The 16,977-nt window shown below is 31.5% G+C and overlaps 2 protein-coding genes across 2 annotated transcripts; both read left to right on the plus strand.

Annotated features, from left to right (window-relative positions):
* The first annotated feature begins 8,233 nt into the window (after positions 1 to 8,233).
* On the plus strand, positions 8,234 to 9,928 carry LOC106453927 (protein DMR6-LIKE OXYGENASE 1-like). Its single transcript, XM_048779616.1, has 3 exons — positions 8,234 to 8,965; positions 9,132 to 9,459; positions 9,582 to 9,928. Exons 1-3 carry the CDS (start codon positions 8,490 to 8,492, stop codon positions 9,834 to 9,836), a joined length of 1,059 nt encoding a protein of 352 aa, XP_048635573.1. The 5' UTR covers positions 8,234 to 8,489; the 3' UTR covers positions 9,837 to 9,928.
* A 3,969-nt stretch (positions 9,929 to 13,897) lies between these two features.
* LOC125608953 (B3 domain-containing transcription factor VRN1-like) lies at positions 13,898 to 16,683 on the plus strand. Its single transcript, XM_048779617.1, has 4 exons — positions 13,898 to 14,236; positions 15,222 to 15,756; positions 15,833 to 16,032; positions 16,119 to 16,683. The coding sequence occupies exons 1-4, from the start codon at positions 14,177 to 14,179 to the stop codon at positions 16,362 to 16,364; spliced, it is 1,041 nt and encodes a 346-aa protein (XP_048635574.1). The 5' UTR covers positions 13,898 to 14,176; the 3' UTR covers positions 16,365 to 16,683.
* The last annotated feature ends 294 nt before the right edge of the window (positions 16,684 to 16,977 follow it).

Raw genomic sequence — 16,977 nt, forward strand, 5'->3', positions numbered from 1 at the left:
AAATGGAAAGAGTACATTAAATATTAAACATCTATCTTAAAATTTAAAATATAGATATTAAGTAAATAGAAAGTATAAGAAAAATAAATACACAACTTAAAAACAATGGAAAAAATATATTAAGATTTAAATATCTATCTTAAAATGTAAAATATATAACAATAATATGTAAACATACAACATAAAAAAATGAAAAATTTACATTAAACATATGTAAGATTACCATTGTTCACTAAAAAAACGGTTTATCTTCATAATGTAACATTACCATTTTATAAAAAAAAGAAAAAAAAACATAAATATAACTATTTGACTATTTGTCCAAGTTCGTCTATTAAACATTTGCGTTTTACATTAAAAATGGAAAAATACGTAAAGATTTAAACATCTATCTTAAAATATAAAATATAGACATTAACTAAATATAAAGTATAAGAAAGAGAAATACTCAATATAAAAAAAAATAATAAGTAAATATTATAAATATATAAATATACGAATTATGTATACAATAATAAGTAAATGCACAATTTTAAAAAAATGGAAAGAGTACATTAAATATTAAACATCTATCTTAAAATGTAAAATATAGATATTAAGTAAATAGAAAGTATAAGAAAAAGAAATACACAACTTAAAAACAATGGAAAAAATATATTAAGATTTAAACATCTATCTTAAAATGTAAAATATAGATATTATGCAAATAGAAAGTATAAGAAAAGGAAATACACAATTTAAAAAAATGGAAAAAGTACATTAGTATTTAAACATCTATCTTAAAATGTAAATCAATCTTAAAATATAAAATTATTAGTAAATAGAAAGTATAAGAAATATAAATACACAATATAAAGAAAAATAAATAATAAGTAATTATAAAATATAATCCCGAAAGATGACACGTGGCATAAAATAGAGTTTTACATTTTAATATTACTTATTTTCGAAAATTATAAATATATGTAAACATACAGCATAAAAAAATAGAAAAACTACATTAAACATATGTATAATTACTATTTTTCACTTAAAAAAAAAAGACGACTTATCTCCATAATGTAACATTACCGTTTTATAAAAAAAACAAAACACATTATATATAATTTCGAAAATAATAAATATATGTAAAACATACAACATAAAAATGGAAATACTACATTAAACATATGTAAGATTACCATTATATATTTTTATTTTAAGAAAATAATATGTAAACATACAACATAAAAAATGGAAAAACTACATTAAATATATGTAAGATTACCATTTTTCACTAAAAAAAACACGGCTTATCTCCATAATGTAACATTACTATTTTGTAAAAAAACAAATGATATATAATTTCGAAAATAATAAATAATATGTAAACATACAACATAAAACATGGAAATACTACATTAAACATATGTAAAATTACCATTTTACATTTAAAAATAACAATAATATGTAAACACACAACATAAAAAAATGGAAAAACTACATTAAACATATATAAGATTACCATTGTTCACTAAAAAAACGGTTTATCTTCATAATGTAACATTACTATTTTATAAAAAAAAGAAAAAAAACATAAATATAACTATTTGACTATTTGTCCAAGTTTTTCTATTAAACATTGCCGTTTTACATTAAAAATGGAAAAATACGTAAAGATTTAAACATCTATCTTAAAATATAAAATATAGACATTAACTAAATATAAAGTATAAGAAAGAGAAATACTCAATATATAAAAAAAATAAATAATAAGTAAATATTATAAATATATAAATATACGAATTATATATACAATAATAAGTAAATGCACAATTTTAAAAAAATGGAAAGAGTATAATAAATATTAAACATCTATCTTAAAATGTAAAATATAGATATTAAGTAAATAGAAAATATAAGAAAAAGAAATACACAACTTAAAAACAATGGAAAAAGTATATTAAGATTTAAACATCTATCTTAAAATGTAAAATATAGATATTATGCAAATAGAAAGTATAAGAAAAGGAAATACACAATTTCAAAAAAATGGAAAAAGCACATTAGTATTTAAACATCTATCTTAAAATGTAAATCAATTTTAAAATATAAAATTATTAGTAAATAGAAATACACAATATAAAGAAAAATAAATAAGAAGTAAATATATAATATAATCTCGAAAGATGACACATGGCATAAAATATAGTTTTACAATTTAACATTACTTATTTTCGAAAATTATAAAAAATATGTAAACATACAGCATAAAAAATAGAAAAACTACATTAAACATATGTAAGATTACTATTTTTCACTTAAAAAAAAGACGGCTTATCTCCATAATGTAACATTACCGTTTTATAAAAAAAACAAAAAACATTATATATAATTTCAAAAATAATAAATATATGTAAAACATACAACATAAAAATGGAAATACTACATTAAACATATGTAAGATTACCATTTTACATTTTTATTTTAAGAAAATAATATGTAAACATACAACATAAAAAATGGAAAAACTACATTAAACATATGTAAGATTACCATTTTTCAATAAAAAAAAAAACACGGCTTATCTCCATAATGTAACATTACTATTTTATAAAAAAACAATTATATATAATTTCGAAAATAATAAATAATATGTAAACATACAACATAAAAAATGGAAATACTACATTAAACATATGTAAAATTGTCATTTTACATTTAAAAATAACAATAATATGTAAACATACAACATAAAAAAATGGAAAAACTACATTAAACATATGTAAGATTACCATTGTTCACTAAAAAAACGGGTTATCTTCATAATGTAACATTACCTTTTTATAAAAAAAAGAAAAAAAAAACATAAATATAACTATTGACTATTTGTCCAAGATTTTCTATTAAACATTGTCGTTTTACATTAAAAATGGAAAAATACGTCAAGATTTAAACATCTATCTTAAAATATAAAATATAGACATTAACTAAATATAAAGTATAAGAAAGAGAAATACTCAATATATAGAAAAATAAATAATAAGTAAATATTGTAAATATATAAATATACGAATTATATGTACAATAATAAGTAAATGCACAATTTTTAAAAACTGGAAAGAGTACATTAAATATTAAACATCTATCTTAAAATGTAAAATATAGATATTAAGTAAATAGAAAGTATAAGAAAAGAAAATACACAATTTAAAAAAATGGAAAAAGTACATTAGTATTTAAACATCTATCTTAAAATGTAAATCAATCTTAAAATATAAAATTATTAGTAAATAGAAAGTATAAGAAATAGAAATACACAATATAAAGAAAAATAAATAATAAGTAAATATATAATATAAGTAAATACCAAATTTAAAAAATGGGAAATTACATTTTTTTTAACGCTGATTTATTATGATCTTACAATTATGATATAGGAAAGATTACATAGACGATTCGACAACCGACAATACTACCTGCCTTATGAAGACCTACGCCTAACTGCATCACCTGAGCCGTCCTATGAAAATCTACGCTTGACTAGATTTACTTGCACCATGTTGAAGATCTCTTGCAAGTCATTCCTCTTTAGTCTGTATAATTGTTTAATAAACCGCTCTCTCCGGGACTTGAAACTTGGATTTCCTGTAATCTGCAATAAATTGCATAGTCTGGATTCGAACCCCAGACCTGGGTGTAGAAGCCTTTAAACCTTAACCAATAGGCTACGGTACTTCCACATGGGAAATTACATTAAGATTTAAAAATATATATTAAAATTTAAAATATAGATATTACGTAAATAGAAAGTATAACAAATGGAAATATACAATTTAAAAAATTGGAAAACGTACATTAAGATTTAAACATCTATCTTAAAATATAAAATAGAGATATTAAGTAAATGAAAAGTACAAGAAATGGAAATACATATACAGGAAAATAAATAATAAGTAAATAATGTAAATATATAATATATGAATTATATATGTAATAATAAGTAAATACACAATTTTTTAAAAAATGGAAAAAATTCATCAAGCATTAAACATCTATCTTAAAATGTAAAATATATAATATAAGTAAATACACAATTTAAAAAATGAAAAAATACATTAATATTTAAATATCTATTTTAAAATATAAAATATAGATATTACGTAAAAAAAAATATAAGAAATGAAAATAAACATTTTAAGAAATGGAAAAAGTACATTAAAATTTAAGCATCTATCTTAAAATGTACTTATATCTTAAAATGGTAGTAAATTATATAAAAATGCAAATACCACCTTAAAAAAAAAATGTATAGTTTTACATCAAGAAAGTCCCTATAAAACTCATTATTCCATCCACATCAACCTCACACTATTAAGGAAAATTTCAAAGCACTCGAGCAAAAAAATGGTTTCACCATCAACTCTTGCCGTCCCAGAAACCTTTAATGACCTTGACTGAGATTTTTTTATAACAACAAACTTTTTGTTAGGTGGATTCATTGTTGGGAAACCCGCAACTTCCAAAAGCCGAACTTATTCATGGGAATTGAATTGCTTTTCATAGACTCAAAGGTATTCTTACAAATTTAAATTGATCTAATCCATAATTTTATTGTTAATATTCATACTAACTCTCTCATGACCAAACCATTTCAGTTAGTAACCATTCAAGCGTTTATCCCGAAACACTTCCTTCCTCGCCGAATCAGGTATTGGTTCATGTTGGTTTAGTATTGTTTTTGGTTTACTAACCGGTTTAGGATGGTCCTATTGTAAATATAATTTAAGTTGGTTTAGCATATATTATGTTTAAAATAACTTAAATAAAATAATAATAATATTATGCTTAAAATATAATTTTAGAGAGTTTTCAAATATAGTTTACATAACATTATAGGTGATGAATTTAATTTATTAAATTCGTTTATTACTTAAAACTAAGTTTTTTAAAAAACATACTGAGTTATAAATATCAATGATGGATTGGTGAGTATAACATGAAGACAAACATGAAGACAAAAAAAAAAAAAAAACATGAAGACAAAATTATAAATATCTGATTTTCAAGATAATAAATTCAGCTTTTATTTAGATAGTCAATATATAATATCTTAAATTATTTTTTTTTAAATATACATAATTTATATATATAGATTAATCTTCCAAACTTAAACTATTATATTATATATGAATAATGTTTTTAAATAAAAATAATTTCTAATTTAAAATAAAAATAAAAACAACAAATGGTTATTTTCAAATAATGGATGTAATTTACATTATACTATCATTTAACAAGTATTAGATACGTTTTGATATATCATTATTTTCTATTTCCAGAAAACAATAAATTGTTTAACATCAATATCATCTAGGTTAAGTATACGAACAACACAAATTCAAACATCACAAAAAATATTTACATAACCATTATAATACAATAATTTAATCAAAAAATATAATTAAAAAATATTAAAAAGAATAGTTATATACTTAATATTTGAAAATAAAAGATATTTTTGCTAAAATTGTACTTACCTGGCCAAGGAGATCGACCATCTTTTTACGGATCGATCGAATGTTGAGCATGTGGTCGATCCGAAAATACTCTGCAGTTTAATAAAATCTCTAAAACATTTATTCCAACGCTCAAAAGATAGTTTTGCTAAATATGATAACTAGATAGCCAATAAAATTACAAAAAAATATTTAAATAGTAAAAAATCTGTTAATTTAACGTTTTAAAATTTAAAAATAAATTTTAATTATGATATGCATTTTAACATTTATATAAATATATATCATAGCCTAAATATAAATAATTTAACAACTTAAATTAGAAAAAATAAAAATCCCGGGCGTAGCCCGTGTTAATCCCTAGTCTATACTAATAAAGTCAGCTTTTTTATCTCCATGGGGGGAATAATGACATTTGTCACCTGCTGATTGGTTCTAATTTTCGTATTGGGCTTTATTGCATAAACTGTGTTACGTTTTTTGGTGTTGTAGACGTGTTGGACTTTTTAGGTGGAAAATATCTTCTGTTTTGTGTCGGGCCCGTTTCATAAATTATTCAGGCCCGGTAAGGACTCGCGACGTCTAGGTCGAACCTTCCTCCCACAGACACCGTTCTCTGCAGATGAAGACCATTGATAGCTCTGTGGCCGTTTCAACGTTTCGTGTTACTCATCTTTATTGTTTCTTATCTTTATTTCCTCTCAAATCGTAATTACCCCACTATTCCGCATTGAATCCGACTCTTTCGCTTCCATTGTTGCTCAGTAGAGCTTCGGGTATAAATACCTCCTCATCCAGTCATGGTCATTACAGCTACGACAAGAATCAGAAAGTCACTTTTTTCAAGTTATGGTTATTACAATGGCGAATTCTCGAGTACTTCTTGCCGATTTGAAAGCAGGTCGTTGTTCAAACGTTGCGGAGGTCCGGCTGCTCAGGTTCTGGGAGGCCAGAAATGTTAGGAAAGGGGGAGAGCTGATGAGTGTTGATATGCTCTTTGTTGATGAAAATGTAAGGATCATAGCATAAATTTGTTTCCCAGCTTATTTCATTAAGATTTGTTTAGTTTTATGACGTTTGCGATTGTTACATAAACATTGTCCCACTAGAGTTTCAAGGTTTGCCACCACATAAACTATGTCTGAAGGTTGGTGCTCCTCTGATGATGTTGCACAATCTGGACCAGTATAATGGGCTATGCAATGGAACACGAATGGTTGTTTCACGGTTGGGCCACAGAGTTCTAGAGGCTGAGCTTTTAACAGGGACTCATGTTGGATACAGAGTGCTTATTCCGAGGATACAGTTATCCCCAACAGACAGTATACATCCTTTTACTTTTCGCAGAAGGCAATATCCAATTAGGCTGTGTTATGCGATGACAATAAATAAGAGTCAAGGTCAGAGTATTAAACAGGTTGCACTCTACCTTTCTAGACCAGTTTTTAGTCATGGCCAGCTGTATGTTGCTCTCTCACGAGTCACTACTCCAGAAGGATTGAAGATACTTGATGACAGTGAAGGCACGCCAAGGAAGACGTTGTTACTAATATTGTCTACCGAGAGATATTCAGCAATCTCCAGACCAGTAAGTCACTTACAACCAAACCCTGATCAATATACTTCTACCTAAAAACATTATATACGAACCTAATCTTCACTCTGATCGTTACAGGAACAGCATAGGATCCCGTCCAGTACGTAATACCACAGAAGACAGGAACTGACGGTTTTCATGAGATGATGTGGTGAACCAATATTTAGATTACTCTTTTTCAAATTGGCAGACAATTTTTTAAGTCACAGACTCGACCATTCTAAACACCAGATGTTTCTTACTTTTTATGCAACATGTTTGTCTCGCGACCAAATATCTTTGTCTCGCAAATACCAATTACAGTCAAAATCCTTAGCCTATCTAGCAAGCTCTATATTAATATTACGACACCGTAATAAAGACTTTGTTAGAGAAATTTTGTTTCAGATTTTTTAAAAAAGTCAGTTTGTTAGAGTTTTACAAAGTTCTAAGACATTTAAATAAATCCAATAACTTTATAAAATAAAACCATGAATAAATAAAAATACACTCACAATATTTGAATCCACCGTCATTAAACCCGTGTGCAGATAAATGAATATTTAATCAATCATACCAAATTACTAAACCTAAAAAACCAACCTTATCAGAATACCTTGCGGAACACGTCACAGAATTTAAGCAAATCCCTACGATCATTCCATAACAGAAAACGTCAAATCTTCATAAAAAAGGCAAGCCGGAATCACCAATCTGTCCTTCCGGATCCTTTCAATATAGTATTACAGTATAAAACTAACAAGCCGCACTCAAGGACAAAAACTAACATAGCCCTATTATTTAAAACGGTCCAATCAAGAAAACACCTAAAACTGATCAAAATCGGAGGATCGAAATATAATTATACCAAAAAAACATTTACGAATAACATTAGTCCTTGCCATTCAGTAAAACGAAATTGAGTATAAAGAAAAACGCATCAACACAACAACAGATATTAGTCTAAGATACGAAGCATACCCTCATTTATCGACCCCAAAATATAAACACTTTCATTACCCTAACTTCCCCTAAAGACCATTCCAATTTCAACACTTTTTAAACATGACGAACCTTTCAACAACACTCATCTACATACACTCCTAACAACTAAATACCAGAACACAAGATTTTGAAAACTGAATCAAATCAAATATCCGAACCCGGCGCGTAGCGCCGGAAAACTCCTAGTTTTCACATAAATTCATGTACATTCATTTTATTAATCCAATAATTAATAAAAACTTTAGTTTTTGATTGACAAGAAGTCTACGTGGCATTTTTCTATTAAGCTAACCTCAACGGCTCAACCGCACCACAAATTATTTTGATATTATATATAAATCCTGCAAAGGCAAAGCCAATAATAGCCTTTGTACTACCAAATCAACATAAGAATCACCGCAAAAACCGCCATGGGACGACTCGAGGAAGCTTTCATCCAAGCTCCCGAACACAGACCCATCACTCATCTCACAAACTCCGGTGACTTCATTTTCTCCGACGAGATCCCGACCATCGACCTCTCTTCTCTCCAAGATCCCAATTCAGACAAGACATCGATCGCCAAAGAGATTGGTAAAACTTGCGAGAGATGGGGATTTTTCCAGGTGATCAACCACGGCTTGCCTTTAGACCTAAGGTGTCGCGTAGAGAACACGGCGGCCGAATTCTTCAACCTAACGGCGGAGGAGAAGAGAAGATTGAGAAGGGACGAAGTGAACCCTATGGGTTATCACGACGAGGAACACACCAAGAACGTTAGAGACTGGAAAGAGATCTTTGATTTTTTCTTGCAAGACCCGACAATCGTTCCGGCGACTCCGGAGCCGGAAGACACCGACAAGAGAGAGCTCACTAACCAGTGGCCTCAACACCCTGCTGACTTCAGGTGATCATTTCGGACCAATCTCTCATGCATCTGTCTGAATTATTATGGCTAATCACTAGTTCGGCCCATTAACATGGATTTTGGCCCAGTGGGCCTCATTAGATTCCATTTAGTATGATTCTAGTTATCCTGGAAATGAATTTTTACCACTTAATTTTCCTGGTAGAGAGATATGCCAAGAATATGCAAGGGAGGTTGAGAAGTTAGCTTTCAAGATTTTGGAACTTATCTCCATTAGCTTGGGTTTACCCGGTGATCGGTTATCGGGTTACTTTAAGGAACAAACGAGCATTTTGAGGTTCAACCATTACCCTCCTTGTCCCAACCCCGAGCTAGCGTTAGGCGTTGGACGTCACAAAGATGGAGGAGCTCTTACCGTCTTGGCCCAAGATAGTGTAGGTGGATTACAAGTTTGCCGTAGATCGGATGGAGAATGGATCCCAGTGAAACCGATCCCCGATGCTTTGATCATTAACATTGGCAACTGCATGCAGGTAAAAGATGAATGAATCATATCAAGAGAGATTATTAAGAAATCAATATAACTTAAAAATATATTATATCTAGATTTGATGAATGTAATTAATTTGGTCATGTAACATATGTTGTGGAGTAGGTGTGGACAAATGACAAGTACTGGAGTGCAGAACATAGAGTGGTAGTGAACACAAGCAAAGAGAGGTTCTCAGTACCGTTCTTCTTTTTCCCGTCGCATGAAACCAACATTGAGCCATTGGAGGAGCTTATAAGTGAAGAAAACCCGCCTTGTTACAAAAAGTGCAATTGGGGCAAGTTCTTTGTTTCGAGAAACAGAAGTGATTTCAAGAAGCTCGAAGTTGAGGACATCCAGATTGATCACTTCAAGGCTTAATTAATCGCATCATGTTCATTAGCAAGCGTTCCTAATAATGTATCATCGGTTTGTAATTATTATTAGCTAATGAACGTGGCCTATTTTTAATATACTTGTCTATAAATATTCATCCCACAAATCCTCCGACCATAGCTAGAGTACTCGTGAGCAGACGTATAATTAACGAGAGATTTTCAATATCATTCTTGTTCCCATTACAACCATTAAAATCAAATCATTGGACAAGCTCCGCCTTGTCACACTGATTACCAATTGGTGCCGTGAAGTTATGTTTTTTTTTTTGAGAATAAACCGTGAATTTATGTTACATGCAACATAAGTGATTTTAAGAAGCTAGTTGACGGCTATACATGCATAAATAACGAGTGTGGCCAATGCTTTGCTTTTCTATCAGTAATCATACCGTTAAATAATATGTATCTATAATCTAAACTAGATTTTGACCCGCGCAGGCGCGCGGGTGTATATTTTGAAAAATATGTTGATATTTGTTTTTCATGTAATTATTAGGATTTGGAAAAATGAATCCGAAGAACATAACCGATACCGATCCAAAGATATAGTACCAAACCCAAACATAAATTGATTAAATATTCTAATTATTCAAAATTTTGTTATTTAGAGAACCGAATCTGATCCGAACCGAAGTATTTAGGTATCCGAATTTATCTAAAAATAGATTTATATACTTATATATATTAATTATTTTTAGATTTAACGTATATAAAACATCAAAAATGATACTTTTAAATTGGTTTAAATACTTGAAAATATATATAGATAGTCAAAAGTAAATATCTGAAATAGTTAAAGTATACTCAAATCACCAAAAATACTTAAAATAATTATTGATTTCGTATCCAAAATTTTAAATCAAGCCAATTGATATGTTAAGTTTAAGTATTATGACATATGTTATTCAAATTTATACGTAATATATTATTTTATTTATACATTTTGAGAAATTTAAAATATATAATGATTTAAGACTTTAAAAATAATTTAAATTAGTTATCCAAACCCAAACCAAACCCGCAAAGATCCAAATCGAACTCAAACCAAAATTTAGAAACATTCTAATAAGGCTGAAATCTTTGATCCCGAAAACCCAAAATACAAACCGATCTGAACTAAACCCGTATGGATATCCAAAAGCCCATCCCTAGTCATTATTATATATCGTATTTTATCATCATATAATTAATCGTATTTTATATGTACCATCATATAAGTAATCATATAATTAATAGTATTTTATACATACCATCATATAAATAATTACATATATTATATTTTTAAAACTTAATATGAAATATGAAAACCATAATTTGAGTTGGTATTTCAAATTGGGCTTTGTATTATATTTTTCTTATATATATTGACAATATTTTTTTATAATGGTTATTGAAAAATAGTTTAGTAAAAATCCATTTTTGAATATATGTATATTTTTGAATCAATTTTTGATATAAATCAAATTTGAATTATTATTTTGATTTGAAATATGTATATAAAGTTTAAATTTTGTTTTATGGTTAGTTTAGAAAATTTTTTTTCAGGGAATTAGATTGATTCATTTTGGTATATTTTAAAAGTGGCATAGATAACTTTCAATTTTTTAAAAAAACATAAGCCCATTACTTTTTTTCTTAATACTACTATCCTTGTTTTCAAACAAAAATATTTTTTTTTAAAGACTGCAATCCATGTTTCCAAACACTCCAAATTTTTAAAAGTCCTATTCAAGTCTCCAAACACTCCAATTTTGTACTTGAGTTTTAATAAGATAGATGTATACATAGTGTAGCCAGATTATATAGCCTGGGATTTGTACATAAATAATCTCACTAGATTTATCATTTATGCATGATATACCTAAACTGATATAGGTACTATATAATCAGATTTGAGTATATAATTGCTATATGTACTTTTGTATTTTGTGCACATGATACAGCTAGTAGCTAGATATAACATGGTATATTTAATTCTTGTATATTTTTTCATAGTACAAATTCTTAGAATCAAGAACAAAGAAAAAGACATTCTTATAGAACGCGTACCTTATATAAATTATATTAGATTAATCTTAAATGTTCTTATAGTACGAAGTACATTACGTACTGTACCCATAAGTCAAAACCTTCATTATATGCATCATTTAAAATCAAGAAAACAAAAACAAAATCAAGATAACGCTAATTTGTTTTTCATTAATATTACATGTCATGTCAGACCATCTCCAACTCACCCATGTTTCAATCTCAATATTTTTCTTAGAGATCTTTATTTCAGAGGAGATTATAGAAGTATAAATTAGAGATGGTTTTAGTGTAGTTGCATGAGCTGTGATGAAGATTTTTCTCTTTTCATAACCATTTTATTTTCTCTCTATTTTTCTGTGTCATTTGTTTTATAGTTGAAAATGCTTTTTTGTTTTTCAAATATTTTTTATAGTAATATTTTTTGCAAATAGGGGAAACTGAATTTTAATTTTTTTTTGGTTATAATATTTTATCTGTAAAATTGATAAAGGGCTATATGTGCTACAAAGAAAAGGAAAAGAATAGTTAAATCAAAAGAGAAAAAAAAAAGAAACAAATATTTAAAACAAAACAAAAAAAGGGACAGAGAAATAAAGATGGAGCAGATCTTTCCACGTGTCGAGCCAGCCTCCTCGACACGCTATCCGATTGGATCGTGCGGTTTCTGAATTTGAACTAAGGGTCCGTTTAGCTTTTTCATTTAACCCGTAGTTCTTTGGGTTTGTAGCCGTCTTTTGTTGTAATCGGGTTTCGGCCGTTTACTGGATCTGACCTATTTATCTAATATAAAAAACTTTGACGGAAAAAAAGAAAAGAAATAAAGATGGTGGAAAAAGAAGAGTAGGTGGGGGAGGTCGGCTTTTGATTAGTTAAATTAAAATAAAATAAATCCTGATCAACCGATTCGACTCACCGAGTCAAAAGACAGATTCAACTCGCTCGAGAGCTCTTTTTTTTTTTCCGTCAAGTTATTTTAATATTAATAAAAGGGGTTAAAAACCCAACAAATGCCCAAGGTCCAAACCGACCAAACAAACAAACACAAAAGCCCAACCCGTATGGGCCACAAATCAACGTTTACAGGCCCGCCCGATTTCGGTGAGGCCGCGCGTCAAGGAGCCGGACGCGTGGAAGGATAAGCTCCCATCAGTGCGACACGCGTCACTTACGCTTCGACTTGACCACCACCCTCTCGAAACCGTCGCCGGAGCTGCACCACCGCAAAATCCAAGATCCAAAGTAAACCACCCGGCTTGGCTACGCATGCATCGAGGAGCCCTGAGAAGACGCGTGCGGAGATCTTCACCGTCAGTACACCACGCATCACTCTGCCTCAACCCGACCATCTCCGTCTCACCAAACCGCCGTGCCAGACCACCGAAACCCTCGTTTCGCCGGAGCCCATAATACCTTCGAGCCTCCGCCGTAACCAACTTCCTTCTTCACCTTCCTGAACCGTTGTCGGAGAGCTTCATCTCTCTATTGAGATCTCCTCCAGCGGCAAAGCGTCAACCCCTTTAATATCTATGGCCGAGAAACTCTCCCGAGCCAAGAACGTAGCCACAATCTAACTAACATAAAACACCAAAAAAAAAAAAAAAACCTAGAGCCGGCGACGTAAGACTGAAGGAGCCTTCACCTCCCGGAAGCTTGAGCCAAAGACGGCGAAGTTGAAGGAACTTCCACCTCTCAGCGACTAAGGCCGGCGTCGGTGGAGCTGTCGTAGCCTCCACCTCCCGGAAACGAGACTAAACCACTGCGATCTACTTCACCAAACTCTCAAACCGGCGACCGCGTCTTCCCTCCACGAGACAGAGACTCCACAGTTGGAGGCTATCTAGAGCTCAGACAAGGCGAAGACCGGAAGAAAAGGTGAAGAGATCCACACACGATAGCTTGCATGAAAAAACAGGGGGCTCCGGCGTCGGCACGCGCGCTCACGCGCCGGCCGCTCGCCGGACCCGAGATCTCCTTTCTCTCTCTTCTCTCTCTTCTCTACACCGTACTCGCTCGAGAGCTCTACAAGTTGGTTTCTTTTTTTTTTTTAACATATTTTTTTGGCTTGGTTGGGTCAAGGTCAGGTGTAAAGGAGAAGAGAGAGAGAGAGAGAGAGTGTTGGAAGTTGAAACACCCACCCTTTGACCATAATCAAAGCGTTTATACAAAACTCTCTCTTCAGATCTGAAAGGGGCTTCTCTCAGTCTCTGTCCGCGTATTCTCTCCGGCGTCGTTTCATGATCTGACTTTGGTCTTTTTCTTCTTCTTTTACTTTGGTCACTGTTTCTTCTCAACATGCCACGCCCTTTCTTCCACAAGTTGATTTTCTCATCCACTATCCAAGAAAAACGCCTGGTAACTCCTCCTCCTCCTCCTCCTTCTCTTCTTATTAGTTTTGCAAAATTGAGTCTTTAAAGTTGGAATCTGGTCTCGAGTTTGCAAGTATATGCTTTTTTTTATTCGTGTATTTTCTGAGTGACACCTGTTAGATTTCTTGAACTGAATTGTCTTTGTTCTCGGTAGATATCTGGTCAAGGTTGTTTTTTTCCTTGTTCAGTTTTGTGAGCTGAAAAATTATGTTAGGAAGATTGGAAACTTTGGTCATTGTTTGGTTTTGCTGGAAAATTGAGGTTGGAGAAATCTTCATCCGGTCTAGAAGTTGTGAATGTAGTTTGGGATATGTGTCGAGTGAGTAGACTTCTTCTGGTGATGATTTTACATGTATGGTTTTTGTTAGATTGATGCAACTTCAGAGGAGGAGAACATGTTGAGATCTGTTTGTGGTTTCTCTGTTTTAACTCATGAAGGTCTGAGATTTTAGATTCCTCTTGTGAGTGAAACTCCAAAGAAGTGAAAAGTAATTTGACTCTTTTTTATAAGGTCTCTTTGCTTTGTTTAGAGTAATAAGAAGTAATTGACTTTTTTTTTCTTAATAAGGTCTCTTTGTATGTCTATGTTACAAGACTCATTGCTCGTTTTCGTAAGTTAAAAAGTGTTTTTGTGTGTGTAGAAGAATAAACATACATTTATGTTACAGTCCATGAAAGTTTGTGGATTAACATGAACACATATTGAAATACTAGTTGGTTCTCAGCTTACCATATAAATAAGATCATAGGAGTGATGACATAAGCAGTCTATTCAAAGATAAAAAATATACAATGTTCCAGGAATAGTAATGGACTGTGTCACACAGCCTTGGAAATTGAAACAGTACAATTTGGATTGTGATTTTAATTTAGGCAAAAGCAGGCTGCTCTCCAGCAATATATCTTTGCCATTTAGCATTATATATCTTGTAAATCTTTTTTTTTTTAAATTCCTGGTATGGTTTGTGCAGAGAGTTCCAGATAAGTTTGTGAGTAAATTCAAGGACGAGCTATCCGTCGCAGTTGCACTCACAGTACCTGACGGTCACGTCTGGCGTGTAGGACTAAGAAAATCCGACAACAACAAAATCTACTTTCAAGATGGTTGGCAAGAGTTTGTCGACCGTTACTCAATCCGCATTGGCTATCTTCTCATCTTCAGATACGAAGGCAACTCTGCCTTCAGCGTCTACATTTACAACTTATCACACTCCGAGATCAACTACCATTCCTCCGCTCTCATGGACACCGCACACACCCACCTCAAACGCGCACGTTTGTTTGAAGACCTCGAAGATGAAGACGCCGCCGAGGTTGTTTATCCTTCTTCTTCTGTGTATCCGTCATCACAACAGCATCCTGAAGTTACTGTGGCCGCTATTAAAGGGTACGCTAGTCCAGCTATCCAGAGCTTCTTCGCTGGACCACCTGTTAAAGCTGAAGAGGCGACACCAACTCCTAAAGTTACTAAGAAGAGAGGGAGGAAGAAGAAGAACGCTGTTCCTGGTAAAGCCTTTTTCCTCTCTTTTTAAACTCTTGTTTCATACTTGGATTGATGTGATGATTGGTGTGATCCATCCAGAGGAAGTAAACTCATCTGCTCCGAGGGATGATGACCCGGAGAGCCGTTCAAAGTTCTACGAGAGTGCTTCTGCGAGAAAGAGAACGGTGACTGCAGAAGAGAGAGAGAGAGCCATCAATGCAGCTAAAACGTTCGAGCCAACAAACCCTTTCTTCAGAGTTGTTCTCCGACCATCTTATCTATACAGAGGCTGCATCATGGTAAAGCCAAAAACATCTCAAAGTCAGCTCATTATGACGTCTTTTAAAAAGCTCTCTTTTTGTTGTTGTGTGTTTCCTTTGAACAGTATCTGCCTTCTGGATTTGCTGAGAAGTACTTAAGTGGGATCTCGGGATTCATCAAGGTCCAGCTCGGGGAGAAACAGTGGCCAGTGAGATGCCTCTACAAAGCAGGGAGAGCCAAGTTCAGCCAAGGATGGTACGAGTTCACTCTGGAGAACAACCTAGGAGAAGGTGACGTCTGCGTGTTCGAGCTCCTCAGAACCAGAGACTTCGTCCTGAAAGTAACGGCCTATCGAGTCAACTCAATCTAGTACTAGTAGTTTACTTCGGTGTGTTCCTTATCGGTCTGCGGTGGGGATATCAAACTGCAATTTCGTGTAGGGTTTCTTAATTTTTAAACAACTAAACTCTCTCAATCTCTGTGTCATTGCGTCAGTGTGTTTTTTTTTTCCTCGATGTGGATAAGTTGTTTTATGATTTTTATCATAATATGTAACCTCTGGAGTGGTGTTTGACTTAGAAGTTAGGTTTAAGAAGATTGTAGATACCTAATCTCCATCAACTTTGGTATTGATACTTGTGCACCAAGAAAGATGATATGATGAAGATGGGATTGTTGTGTTGTTGATTTTTCGAACTCTTCTCTTTCATCTCAAGAGCATTCGAATATTTTACAGACTTGAGCTTTTTTTTTTCTTACGAACTTTACAGGGTTCCCAAAAAAAAAAAAAAAAGAACTTTCGTAGCTGAATTCTGATCATGTAGGCAAAAAACTGGGAAAAGACAACTCGAATATCAAAATAATGCTTCAAGATATTATTATTTTTTGTTAATTACTCCAAAATAATATTCTAAACTTAAATAATGAATAATTTAATTATTTAAATTTATATTAATTTTGATACAAAATATAAAAAAAAAAGT

This window comes from Brassica napus, chromosome A5, assembly GCF_020379485.1.
Source record: "Brassica napus cultivar Da-Ae chromosome A5, Da-Ae, whole genome shotgun sequence".
In the NCBI taxonomy this organism is placed as follows: domain Eukaryota; kingdom Viridiplantae; phylum Streptophyta; class Magnoliopsida; order Brassicales; family Brassicaceae; genus Brassica; species Brassica napus.

What these genes read in the sequence shown, in the direction of transcription:
- LOC106453927 (XM_048779616.1), top strand. Translation starts at nt 8,490, where the DNA reads ATGGGACGACTCGAGGAAGCTTTCATCCAAGCTCCCGAACACAGACCC. An exon ending in CAACACCCTGCTGACTTCAG is followed by an intron (nt 8,966 to 9,131) that starts GTGATCATTTCG and finishes TTTTCCTGGTAG; the next exon opens with AGAGATATGCCAAGAATATG. An exon ending in ACATTGGCAACTGCATGCAG is followed by an intron (nt 9,460 to 9,581) that starts GTAAAAGATGAA and finishes GTTGTGGAGTAG; the next exon opens with GTGTGGACAAATGACAAGTA.
- LOC125608953 (XM_048779617.1), top strand. Translation starts at nt 14,177, where the DNA reads ATGCCACGCCCTTTCTTCCACAAGTTGATTTTCTCATCCACTATCCAA. An exon ending in CTATCCAAGAAAAACGCCTG is followed by an intron (nt 14,237 to 15,221) that starts GTAACTCCTCCT and finishes TGGTTTGTGCAG; the next exon opens with AGAGTTCCAGATAAGTTTGT. An exon ending in GAAGAAGAACGCTGTTCCTG is followed by an intron (nt 15,757 to 15,832) that starts GTAAAGCCTTTT and finishes TGATCCATCCAG; the next exon opens with AGGAAGTAAACTCATCTGCT.